Source organism: Phragmites australis, chromosome 20 (genome assembly GCF_958298935.1).
Source record: "Phragmites australis chromosome 20, lpPhrAust1.1, whole genome shotgun sequence".
NCBI classification, from domain to species: Eukaryota; Viridiplantae; Streptophyta; class Magnoliopsida; order Poales; family Poaceae; genus Phragmites; species Phragmites australis.
In genome coordinates this window covers 6,906,983-6,920,460 of record NC_084940.1, presented here as the reverse complement: position 1 = coordinate 6,920,460, position 13,478 = coordinate 6,906,983, and the positions used below count along the sequence as shown (strand labels likewise).

The 13,478-nt window shown below is 43.5% G+C and overlaps 1 protein-coding gene across 1 annotated transcript; it reads left to right on the top strand.

Annotated features, from left to right (window-relative positions):
- The first annotated feature begins 4,848 nt into the window (after nucleotides 1-4,848).
- On the top strand, nucleotides 4,849-10,117 carry LOC133902196 (protein Brevis radix-like 1). The gene is made up of 5 exons (XM_062343793.1): nucleotides 4,849-5,234; nucleotides 5,559-6,001; nucleotides 8,774-8,906; nucleotides 9,005-9,438; nucleotides 9,677-10,117. Exons 1-5 carry the CDS (start codon nucleotides 5,082-5,084, stop codon nucleotides 9,753-9,755), a joined length of 1,242 nt encoding a protein of 413 aa, XP_062199777.1. The 5' UTR covers nucleotides 4,849-5,081; the 3' UTR covers nucleotides 9,756-10,117.
- Nucleotides 10,118-13,478: the final 3,361 nt, after the last annotated feature.

Below are 13,478 nucleotides of genomic sequence, written 5' to 3'. Positions count from 1 at the left end.
ATAATTCTAGAAAAAGTCATCAACAAAACGTCAACCCTGTGTGTTGGGAGGAATGTGTTCACATATTACATATTATAAAAGGAGCTGACAAGGATTCCTCTATGGATGGCGATCAACGGGTCAGCTGTGGACAACGCCTATAGATGACGGTTGATGCTCGGTAGGTACGCTTGGGGTGATGGGCGACCAGGGGTGGGTGAGCGGTGCCAGCAGGGAGCGACGGCTAGAGCTCGATGGGTACCGTAGGTTAGCTGTTGATGGCGGCAGGCTAGTGCCTGTGAGCGACCGGGGCGATGGTCGGCTGAGGGCAGCGACCAATGATGAAGGCCGGCTAGGGAGTGGGGCCGACGCCCGATAGGGAGCGACAACCGTCTAGGAGCGGCGCTTGAGGACGACGGTCGGCAGTGGGGGTTGCCTGTGGATGGCCCATGCCGTGTGCAAACGTGTCGTATTGGGGATTTGGGGTGTGCGGTCTGCGGTAGCTAGGCGTTGGGTGTGAGATCTACAGTTAAGGTTAGGGAGCGGTCGAGCATCTAGGGATGGAATGGGACCTAAGGTTACACAAGTGCACGTGCTGTTGGGCTATAACGTTTCGTTAATCGGGTTGGGCGCCTCGGCTATTTGGTGTGCTTCACAGGTATAACATAGGTACCATGTTGATAGACCATAATATCCACTTTCAACCCATGGCTTGGCGTGTACCCAACTTGCTGTGTTCGCGCCTATCAAATATGATATCCATGTGTATCCGAACCCACAGATAAGATTGCCATTTCTAGGCCAATCGGCCGGTAGAATCGCCGGTTGCCCCCACCCAGTACCCCAGGTTTTATCAGATGCGCTTTGTGAATTTGCACTCTACGAAAAGGTGATGCCCGGTCTCCCGAGCCTGCCTGCATAAGACAACACTGATACAACTGTCTGGAATAGATTATTTACCGATGGACCGATCAATTGGCAGTAGACTGAATCCGAGAGGAGCCTCGAGTTCTATTCACGTGCAGGACGTGGTCTTCCTTGAATTTCCGTTTGGCGAGAGCCTGAGAGGATTAAACGATAACTTAGAAGTCCATGGAAAACTTCAGCAATAATTCGATAGTTCTTTGGAATGCTCTGCCTCATTTCTACCTCAGAACAGTATAAAGATGATATGTCTAACCGAACAATGTACCGTAGACCATGACGCATGTTCCTCGTCAGATCATGTATCTTAGAGAATCACTCCAAACCGCTGCTAGCTACGACAACGATTCCTTCCTATATAACAAAACGTCCAAACGGACATGTTAGCTTGAGCGCCAATGGAAGTGAAACACAGCCGATAGAAACATACCACTTGGCTCACATCTCAAAACTTCTGAGCTGCCCATCTCATCCGCGCCACTTCAGAAAGACATGGTGCCCCGATAGATGCAGAACAGTTTGATTAATTGCTTGACGCGAGGTTGAGGGCCACCCATTGGTGCACACTGCAGCCATGCCCATGTCTTGGCCCAGATCCATAGGGGTAATCACCCATTCAGCCTTCACAATGACACATCACATGTGCCCGGCCCTCGCGCATGTGCCGTCGCGTCCATGGTCCGTCGACCACTCGTCCACTCATTCGCGGGCGGGCGTGTACTGCGCCCCACCGTGCTTTCAAACGAAGAGCGGCGGGCGGGATTGCTAGCTGCCGGATGGACGATGCGCAACCGCCGCGTGCGACCTACGGGGGCCGGCCGCCGGCCTGGTTTGGCTGCTGCGGAGACGCGACGCGACGCGGTCACGCGGATTGTTGGTTTCGAGGTGGGTCTGGCTCTGGCGATGGCGTTCCCATGTGATGGATGGACGCGGGACGCCTGAGTGGGCATGATGGCGAGGCGGCCGCTGGACGGATGACGGGAGGGCGGACGATAGCGACGTCGTATGGTTCGGTGCGGCCGCAGGCGGTGGATGTGGTGGCGCGTAGTGCGGGGAGTACGTCCGCGGCGCGACAGTGCATGCACAGAGCGCGGTGGCGCGAGACGAGACGAGAAGGTTGGGCAATGGCGCCGTGGCCCCTAGCCCGGCCGGCTACCTTGTTTAGTCGTGGAGAATAAAGTTGGGGTGATATAATCATCTATAATTGGTTGGATGCGATGATTTTTTATAATATGATAGAGTAATTTAATTTTTTATAGGATAGGACGGATAGAACTTAGATGTGTTTAGCTAAAATTTTATAGGATTTATTTGTCATATTTTTAGTTTTTTATTAAAATATAATTATGTAAGATTTTGTTTAGTTAATTTAATCGTAATGAATGTAATGGTATAATCTGATAGCAAATCACATAGATATTTTAGGAGATAATATCATTTAATCATGTTAATAAAAAATATATTTACTCCAACAAATTAGAATATATCATATCAGTAAAGGTAAAATTCATTCAGAATATGGAATGACTCGGTCCAATATTTTTTCATGGATCAACATTTGATAAATTAAGTTAAGATGTGGCTTGATTTATCTTGTATCATGAGTGATTGATATTTGTGTGGCTTTTGTTGGTTAGCATATGTTTGGTTATATACTGTAATATTGATTTTGTCTAACCAAAATTAAAAAGAATTATAATTTGTATCGGTGTCTCGGTGCAGGAATTTTAAACTCACCGAATAGTTCAGTGGGAGGGTTTTTGACCTCATCGGATAGTCCAGTGTGTTGTAGATGTGAGCACTGGAGGTTTTCAGCTCAGAGACAGAGAAACATTTATTCACCGAAAGGTCCGGTGTGGGTGAGAATGAGCATCGGACTAATTTTTCTAGAGAAGGGTGCAAGTGTGAAAATCTGGTGCGGTAGCCTCACCGAATGGTTTGATGTGTGCACGGGTGATCACCGGAGGTTTCACCGAACAAAGATTTCTAGAGAGATTGAAAAACTAAGTTCCAGTAATAATGTACTCATTGGATGGTTTTGTGATGAACGTGTGAACACCGAAGAGTATCACCGGAGCTTTTCAGTTTTGATGCAAATGTTGAGGTGTTCACAGGATTGTTCGGTGTTAGAATTTTGTGATCACTAGACTAATTTTTTTTAGAGAGGAATGCAAACCGAGTTCTAGTAGAGTTGTACTCACTGGATGGTCCGGTGTTGCACTGGTGTGAACGTCGGACCATCCGTTGTTCATATTTTTGTTACATCTGATCTTTTTTTTAATTTGATTTCGATTTGGATTAACAGGTGATGATGTTATATGATTCTGGAGATGCATGTTTGCTGGTCTTATGGTGTGCAGGTGATGGATATAACTTGCCGGTCGACGGCGAATGATCGAGGCTAAACGGGGTGTTTGGTATCGAACGATCAAGGAGATAGAACTGAGTCAAGGATGATCCTAGCGGTACACGTGGATGTTAAGTAAGGCAATAGATGAAGATTGATGAAGGTGATGTGTTGATAAAGTCAAACGAAGGGGTTGCCGGTGTAAGTGATAACGCGACCCGAGGGACCGGGAGCGAGAGAGACTTACCGGCGATCAAGATCGAAAGACTTGCTTGAGGTCAAAGCAAGAAGCTGCGAGTCATGTCTTAAGAAGTGTGCGAGTCGGTTTCCTGGTTTGGTCACAAAATCGCTGGCGGATGAAGTGCACGTGGCATCATCACGAAGCTTGCGTTGAGGTGAAGCTAAGTCGTGAATGTACCACGATCGTCTGATGGATGAAGGAGAAAATAGATCAAAATATTCCCGATGGTAGGTATGAATGTACTACAAGATAGAGGTATTTTGGAAACAGTCAAGGAAACTTTGGGGTCATGTTTCCTAGGTTATAAAAATAGAGGGGTTTAGCTAGCTGGGAAGACCACCCATTGAGACATCCACATGAGAGCCTTGTGCTAAGGTTTTAGAGGAGAGGGAGAAGAATGTTTAGCTTAGTTAATAGGTGAGAGTTTTGATAGATAAATCTTTATAATCCGTTTAAAATAGGGTTGATCTTTTTAAGTAATAAAATTTAAGTTTTTTCATATATTTGAATTCTCCTCCTTCTAGTTTTCTTCTATTGGTTCCTTTGCATGTTTGCAAGTTCTTGATTTTGAGACAAATTTCACATACACATGAATATGTGAAGGGGTTTTGAATTTCCTTGCCTCTAGACTATCATTTTGAAGAGTTTACTTGCCCAATAATCTCATTTCTGTTTCTTTCATCTTCAAAGTTACGAGTTTTTAAATACAAAGATATATGAAATGGTTTTAAATGGAACATATGGTTCATATTCTATCCGTACATATTATCTTAAAACTTTTTATTTCGCTTTGTCTCTCTGAGTATTTTGCTTCCACTCAAACTTTGATATGTGTTAGGTGATTAAAAATAGAAAAATATCATCTATTTCGTAAAAAAATATTAAAACGTCTATTCACTCTCCTCTAGTTATCACTTTCGTTCCTACAATATTTGATAATAATATTCATTTTAATTATCATCCTATCTAGCTTATCCTATATGACACTAAAAATCTAAATAATCATATCTTACTCAAAATTATCCCTCCAACCAAATACACACCAACTCACAATAACACAGTATGCCAGTACTCAACATGTCAAACGGTCAAACAACTACTACGAGTCCTGAAGTCAGTCACTCGAATCACGGCAGATTTGAACCCGTCCCTTCACTTTTCCACGGAACTACCCCACGGTAGCAGAACTGCAGAAGCACCTGCACGAGTTAAAAAGTTATCACCACTGACAGATACAGCACACACGTCCAGCGTGCGGGACCCACCGCTCGTGACGGATGTGTCAGAGAACCTTGAATCGATCAGTAATGCCAGAGGCAGCCGCTGGCGCCGCCAATAAATAAACCCCACTCTCCTCGCGCCTCCTGCCATTAACACCAGATCCTAATCCGCCATTAATGCCGCTAACCAGAGCTCGAGATCAGAGGACGAGAGGTGCGCGCGCGCGGCGCGACCACGACACGCGCCCCCTTTTATAAGCGCACGCCGCCCACGGCTCGGGTTCTCCTTCCGTCTGCTGCTGTCACTGGCGCCGCGCGTCCGTGAGCTGAGCTCGGCGGCGCGTACGTACGCACCGGCGCACCGGAGGGGATGCTCACGTGCATCGCGTGCTCGAAGCAGAAGCTCGCCGGCGGCGTCAGGCCGCCGCTGCACGAGCCGCCGGAGGATGAGGATGTCGTCGACGGCGGCGTCGGAGCAGCGACGCCCAGCACGCGGCATGCTATCAAGGCGCTCACCGCTCAGGTGGGTTCTCGCCTTCTCGGCACAGTGTTTGCTTGAGGGAGTGGAGTTCTGCTTCACTTTTGGATTTCCTTTCCTCGTTCACTGGCGTTCTGGTTCTGAAGTTTGTAACTTTTTCCTCAAATGTGCCTTGTTAATGAACGTCCAACTTGGAATCGGCACAAAGCTGTTGAATTTTAGATGTTTTAGCTCTGGGGATTTGTCAGTCTGCCCAAATTTCAATGGAAGGTTGAAACTTTGAGTATTTCCTGCCTCCTTTCGACGCTGTAGAATCAGATCGGACGGGATTCAGGCGTGTGAATTGACGGGACCTTTTCTCGAGTTCAGATCAAGGACATGGCGTTGAAGGCGTCGGGCGCGTACCGGCACTGCAAGCCCTGCGCCGGCTCGTCGGCGGCGGCCTCGCGGCGGCACCACCCGTACCACCACCGCGGCGGCAGCGGCTTCGGGGGCTCGGACGCCGGCTCGGGCTCCGAGCGCTTCCACTACGCGTACCGTCGCGCCGGGAGCTCAGAGGCCTCGACGCCACGGTTGCGCAGCGGCGGCTGCGCTGCCCTGTCAAGCGGGGACGCCACGCTGTCCATGAGTGCGCGCACCGACTTCCCCGCCGGAGACGAGGAGGAGGACGATGAGATGGCGTCAGAAGGCGGTGGCTCTGGCGGCAAGGAGGGGGACGCGAAGGAGTGGGTGGCGCAGGTGGAGCCCGGTGTGCTCATCACCTTCGTCTCCCTGGCGCAAGGTGGCAACGACCTCAAACGCATTCGATTCAGGTGCGTCCCCCCCCCCCCCCTCCTCTATTTGGATGAATTTTCATTTTTGGTTCACAAGTCGGTTACTTGATCACAAAAGATTCCTTTTGTTTTGTCAAACTTGGTGCCACACTATATGTGAATAGAGCTACGTTTGGTGGTAGATTTGGTTAAAAATTTCCTACAGATGAGACAAAATGTCATGTTTTGGGAGCTGCTTCTGAACTAGCTGTTCCTAACGGTGCGAACTGAGCAGTTGACCTGTGGTAAAATGGTTAAATAACTCCCTGCGAATCAAGTTTCAGACAGTAATTTCCTTTATTTACTGGTTAGACACAGCAGAATCACTACAATTCCTTCAGAATTGCACAATAGGATTGTAAAATCTGGGGCCAGCTTAGTTAGCCTCCACATCTAAAATTTTCTAAATGATGGTTCATGTTCTAGTTTTCGCTTAAAATTTTCTAAATCTTCAGTGGCTCAAAAGCTTTTGAATAATCTAATCTCCGATCAACCCTCTCGATCAAGGGATGCGAGAAATTCCGATCTTGTTGCGAGATTATAGTATACCCCAGCTTTTCAGTTGAGTGGAATCCGAATTGGACTTGAGGATGGTTGAAAACTGAAAAGCATGCCATGCCCTTGGAATAGCAACATAGAGGTTTAAATTCCTTAAAATTAGTACCAGGCATGTCTAGTAATAGTACACTGCTTACTCCTATGCAACCTCACTAGTTTACCCCTTAAGCATCCATCTCACATACCAATCTCTGTGTGGCGTGTGGCTTCTTACAATGGTTTTCCCATTGCACATTCGCTAAATCCCTTATTATCGAAGACTTTACTATTTGGTAAGTATGCAAGGGGAACAACCCGGTGCACTGTAAAAGACAATCACGTTAAAAAAAAAGATAATATCCCATTGTCAACTCTGTGACAGAGAGCTCAATTTAGGGTGTGATTGGTTGTCTGTATAGGTTTTGTCCGTATGGACCGTATATGCAGGCTGAGTAGAGTCATATTTGTTAAAAAAAAGGTGTTTGGTTGGTTGTATTTGTATGGACAGACTGAGCTGAGTTTCTGTTTGGTTGATCGAATCTGAGACCGTATGAACAGATGAAAGAGTTGAGATTGTGATTGGTTGCTCATATGAAGATGATTTTGTGACACTGATAAGTGGACCCGCTTGCATATAAGTGAATACAGAAGCCTGCATCTGTCGAGCCAGACTTAACAGTGCATGCGGGCAACCAAACACGCTTCTCCCTAAGATTATACGCTCTGTTGAGCCAGATTTCTCTTGTGCAGGCAATCAATCACACCTTTAACTCCTCACGTGCTGCAGCCAGGACGAAATCCATACATGTCGGCATGCATGTTCTAGAGTCAGTAGATTTAGAATTTTAAGCCGTGCATTAAAGAGGTCAAAAGTTCATGTCAGTTGCCCGCCGTGTAAGCTCGAGAGGATCAAAGGGTTTTGAATTTACTACTACCAGTACACTGTGGGGCAAGCCCAGCTTGTGCATTAGTCTGTCCATATCATGTACATTTGTTATACTGGAGATGCTGCTTACGTTTTGGAAGGGGCAGCACTACCAGGGATGGAGGCAGGAGAGGCCCACAACCCACATCTCTTCTGTATGGTCAATAAAGAAGCTAAATGGAAAGAGAGCTGTAGAACAGACAAGTGTTAAGTTCTGCTACCCTCTCTCCCTTTGGCTTTTTGTTACAGAGGAATAGTTGGTGCTGGTTCGTGGTCTTATTGATATGTAGTTTGGGTCCCTCCACAACGGATTATCAGGGGAGCCATCCAACCTGGACTTATGATTGGCAGCATTTTGCCCTAATATATAGACATCCTATTCTAATTAACGGTGCTTTGTCATCGGTAGATCTTACAAATCACCGTTGCAAACTTAGTCTGGACACTATAAAAGTAAAGTCTGTATGTATGGACTACAAATTTGTAGTGTTCAGATTAAGTTTATAACGATCTTTTGTAGATTTGTCCAAGTGTAGTGGTACTTTATTTAATAGGATTCTTGGGAGTTCCTCATGGCCAGCTGTGCTCATTGGCCCCCACCAGATTAAGTATTATTTTTTGAATTGAATACAAGCTGGATCTTAACATGAGTGCAGGTGTCTTGTTTTTAGTTTATTGGTCTAGATCTGAGGGAAGGAGGGACAGTGGATGTGGTACTGTGTGGATCAATCGTTAGGTTTGGTACCGTTAGTTTGACAGCCAACGTTGTCATGTCATTCTGCTGAGCTTATTAATCAGTTAATTAATGTGCTCTAGTTCTACCAAGCTGCCTATGGACATAGCCTCTTGTCTCCGCAGTTGATTGTAGATTTCTATTGCATGGAAACCACAGTAAACTGCTAGCAGTAGGCACCTGAATTGCTTTTCTCCTATTGCCTCCTTTAGCATCATACAAACTTTTTATACGAATGAGGTATTGCCAAATCATGCTTTACAGACTGTCTTTTCTAAATTTACAAGTAGGTTTTGACCATCTATGTCTCCATTATAAACGATGTACCATATTTAGTTCTGTATTTACATTGACAGTAAAGATGGTTAGTTGTTCACTGTATTAGTTGAATAGAGCTCTGCAAGTCCGGACTATTTGTCAGGCATTCATCATGATTCATGAGGTGTAAGAATTGATGAGTGGGAGATCATAAATTTTGGATACGAGCATGATTGCTTATCTTTTTCTGTAGAAGTTCTTTGCAGCTGTAATTTACAATATTGTGACTTTGTTTTTTAATGTAATGTTGTATAAATAGCCGCGAGATGTTCAACAAATGGCAAGCACAAAGGTGGTGGGCTGAAAATTACGACAGAGTTATGGAGCTTTACAATGTTCAGAAGTTTAACCAAACTGTTCCTCTCCCTGCTACTCCAAAATCTGAAGATGAGGTGAGGAGACTAGTCAATTTATCCTTCTATCTATTTCAATAACCACAAATATTTCTCGTGTAATGACCGGTACATTCCATGGCATTTGTTTCCAATAGAGCTCCAAGGAAGACAGCCCAGTAACACCGCCACTGGACAAGGAGCGACTGCCTCGCACTTTCCACAGACCAATGTCAGGTGGTGGAGCCATGGGCTACTCTTCATCAGATTCTCTTGAGCATCACTCAAATCGCTACAATAATGGCCACCACCACCACCACCATGGACACCAATGCTGTGACTCAGTGGGGCTGGCATCAACGCCAAAGTTGTCAAGTATCAGTGGAGCCAAGACAGAAACCTCATCGATGGATGCATCAATGAGGACAAGCTCGTCTCCTGAAGAGGTTGACAGATCTGGTGAGCTATCGGTGTCCATCAGCAATGCAAGCGACCAAGAGAGGGAGTGGGCAGAGGAAGATGAGCCTGGTGTATATATTACCATCCGGGCTTTGCCTGGTGGCATCAGGGAACTTCGTCGCGTCAGGTTCAGGTTCGTCTTCCATGCTGCTTCGGTGCTCTTCCATTAGTTTGCTCTTAGGACAAATTTGCAATGTGGAACAAGAGTAACTTGTAGCCATCTGAGTGATGAGCATATTGCTAGGCGGGAAAGCAGAAAAAGCACCTAAGCCTTCACTGAAATTCAGTTCTGTTACTTCGTAGTAGATACATGATCCTTGTGTTGCTTCGCAGTAGATACATGATCGCTTGCTTGACCCTTCTACTTGCAGCCGGGAGATGTTCAGCGAGATGCATGCCAGGCTATGGTGGGAAGAGAACCGAGCGAGGATACACGAACAGTACCTCTGAGCGGAAACACCCGTCAGAACAACACAGGAAGCTGCTGCTTCAGTTGAGCTGATCCATGCTTGTACATCTGGCACTAACACTTCTTATCTCTGGGCTGATTGTGTATTATTTCGACCTTTGTTTGGCGTTTCTACTAACCCAGGATCCCTTTTCCCGGTAATTTACATGTTCTTTTAATCTTTTCACGGTTTTGTCTTTAGTTTGGACAGGAACTTTGTGCGAGCAACTCAGTTACCTCACAAAGGTGTTTTAGCTTAGGAAAATAATGTATCTCTTTGCTCCTGAACATGTAGTTTCCGGCACGAAAGGTGTTTTTCTATTGTCATGGATATCTTCAATTATACTACTAATCAGTTGCTTTCCATTGGACAAAACTGAGTGCCTTATTGTTGGCATGCTTGTGTGCACCAGTTTGCTGTGGTTTTCGTCTAACAGATCTGGGCTGATTGTGCAATTATGGAACACAAGTTGGTACTGAGTGGCTCAAAAATCGGGTGTAATGGGGCTGTCTTAAATCAGAACCACTTTGTGACGCCCTGATGGTTACGCGAGTGAAGTGAACACCCTTTAGGAGAAAAAGCTACGCCGTACGTAGAAGGAAGGTGCTGTCCGTTGGATTACACGGCCAACGGTCAAGATTAAAGCACTGATGAGAAATCAACCCCTAGTGGTTTCTAGTTTTTTTTTTTATAAATAAAGCTTTATTAATCCTGATCGAGGCGATACAAACATATAAGCGTTCACTTCCGGCTTCTGCATAGTATAGATGCACACGACAAAAAAAGAACGAAACAAAAAGAAAGGGAAAAAGACAACTCACAGACTAATGTGGATCTTCAATCTGAAATCTAAATTGCCATCCAAATCAAATAAAAACCTACTTGCCCCCCCCCCCCCCCCCAAAAAAAAATACATATACTGACGTAACCGTATGATGATGCTCCTACCGTTGCAACACAACCTATGTATGGATCAAACATGTACATGCATAAATAATCTGCAAAGGAGAGTTATTTTTCCTTTGGTTAAAAACCTTATTATTTCTACATAGCCATAACGACCAATAAAAGACTGTCATCGCTACTATTATTTTATCTTTCCAATGTTTGCTAACACTATCTAGTCAGTTGCCAAATATATTTGGAACACTTTTTGGTGGGTAAATATTAGAAGCCACTTGAATGATAAAACATGCAGATTTCGCAAACTGACAATAAAAGAGGTACTTAGTTGTCTTATTTTCTGACAAAAGCAACACCTTTGATTACCTGTCATTGTCTTTTGATTAGATTATCTTTTATTAGAAGAACTTCTTTGCAAAGGTACCAAAGAAAGATCTTTATTTTAAGCGGTATTTTTATCTTCCAAATATTCATGTTCCTTTTTGGTGCTTCATTATTTAAAAGTGCCCAGTATAGTGAGTTTATTGAGATTTTTTCCAAATTTGTTCAAATTCCACCGAACAACGCCGAGTTCTTGTGTAAGATTGATGTTGATGAGGCGAGAAAGCAACTCGTTCCACACCATCAATTTATGACCGCTCAGATGTCGGCAGGAAGCAATATTTGATAGAAAGGATTATAAAACGTTGGTTATTGTGTCTTGTTTATTACGAGCTATGTTGTAAAGACAGGAATATTGGCTACTCAAAGGTGCATTAGAGCCATCTTTCACGATGAAAGTACCAAAGCAAAAGAGATGTCGTTTCACCTTCATCAATCCCACCCAAAAACGGGAATCTCCGGCCTTCCAACTAACTTGTGAAAGAGGTTTAGACCCTAAGTATTTATTTCAAATTAGACTCTGTCAAACCCCTTCTTCGGACACGAATTTATATAGCCATTAATATAGAAATGCATTGATTTGGGTATCGAGATTTTATATCCCTAAACCTCATGATCTTTAGGTTGACATAAGACACTCTATTTAGCTAGATGATACTTCTTTTTGTGATTGTCGCTTTGCTGGTAGAATCTAGAATGAAAGTAATCTAGTCTTTTAAACACCTCTCGAGGGATTAGAAAGAAGGACATCATGTATGTTGATAGGCTACTAAGGACTGAGTTAAGAAGGATAAGTCTATCGCCCGATATTAACTATTTGCCCATCCTTTTTTCAAACCTCACCTACTCCTTTTCAGACTGAGTTTTGAAGTTTGCGATAGTATATTGGAATACCCAGATAGCATAGATGAAGCTCTCCCTTAGCACATCTGAATAACTCTTCATAACGATTCACACTATCAATTGCTTCACCAAAACAGAATATTTCACTCTTATAGAAGTTGATCTTTAAACCAGATAACTGCTCAAATGCGCATAGCAAAAGCTTCAATTTTTTGCCCTTTTCAAAGTCATGTTCTATAAAGAGAATGTATAATTAGTATATTGGAGAATAGATAGACCCTTAAATGAGGGATTATTCCTTTTACTTGACCTGCTCTATCCGCTCTATTGATTAAGCATGCTAACATGTTTGCGACAATATTAAATAAAATCGGCGATAAGGGATCTCCCTATCGTAATCCTTTTTTAGGTTAGAAGTATCCTCTGGTTGAATCATTAACTTTGATAGCTACGCTTCCTCTAGATATAAATTGTTCAATCTATGAGCACCATTTTGGTGAGAAACCTTTCATCTGGAGGCACTATAATAGAAAATGTTATTTAACTTTGTCATAAACCTTCTCAAAGTCTATTTTTAGCATGACCCCCATTTAATTTATTTCGATGGAGCTCATCTATAGTTTCATGAAGGATTACTACCCCTTCTAGGATATTGCGACCACACATAAAAGCTATTTGGGTGGGACATATTATATGGTCTGCTATGTAGTTTATGCGATTGGTTGCCACTTTTATAAAGATTTTGAAGCTGACATTCAATAAGCAAATTGATATATATTGCTAAATGCAACATGCTTCTTTACTTTTTGGTATTAGGATAATTTTCTCGAAGTTTAGACTATGTAGCAGAAGATTCCCAGAATGAAATTCATGAAACAAAGTTATCAAGTCCTCCTTGATTACGTCCCAGAATGTCTGGTAGAACTCCGTTGGGAAACCATCAGGGTCGGGGGCTTTATATATTCCATTTGGAACATCACGTCCCTAACTTCCTTTTATGTGGATGTGGCTATTAGGATTTCATTTTCGGCATTCGTTACCTGTGATATATCATTGGTCCATGATTCTCTTGTAGAGAAAGTATTCATCTCAAGTTGTCCCAAAAGATCTTTATAGTATTTTGTTATGTAATTTTTTTAATTGAGTTTCACCCTCAATTTTTCCTCCTCTTGCTCGAGGTAGAAAATTCTTTGTTTTCTGTGTTTTTCATTTGCTATCATTTGAAAATAGCAAGTGTTATTATCTCCATAAAGGATTTGATTTACTTTTGCTCTTTGGTACCACCATGTCCTCTTCACGAAGAAGTTTGACCAACCTTTCATTGGATTAGTTTTTTAGCTAAATCTCAAGTTTATATGTCTCTTTACTCTAATGCTTTATCAAGGGTATATATATTGTATCCAAGAGTTCTCTCTTTTGTTGCTAATTGTATCCAGGAGTTCTCTCTTTTATTGCTTATAGGTTTCACTAGTGTGTGAATCCCATCCTCTAAGGTGGCATCTCATATCACTCAGTTTGTTTGTCCATTTTTGGATTACTGTTTGTCCTTTGTTCGTTCGGTTCCATACCTCCTTTACCCAGTCAACAAACCCTTCAT

Excerpts from the sequence above, each read along its gene's own strand:
- LOC133902196 (XM_062343793.1), top strand. The coding sequence starts at position 5,082 with ATGCTCACGTGCATCGCGTGCTCGAAGCAGAAGCTCGCCGGCGGCGTC. Across the intron at positions 6,002-8,773 it reads CTCAAACGCATTCGATTCAG|CCGCGAGATGTTCAACAAAT; the intron begins GTGCGTCCCCCC and ends TTGTATAAATAG. Across the intron at positions 9,439-9,676 it reads CTTCGTCGCGTCAGGTTCAG|CCGGGAGATGTTCAGCGAGA; the intron begins GTTCGTCTTCCA and ends TTCTACTTGCAG.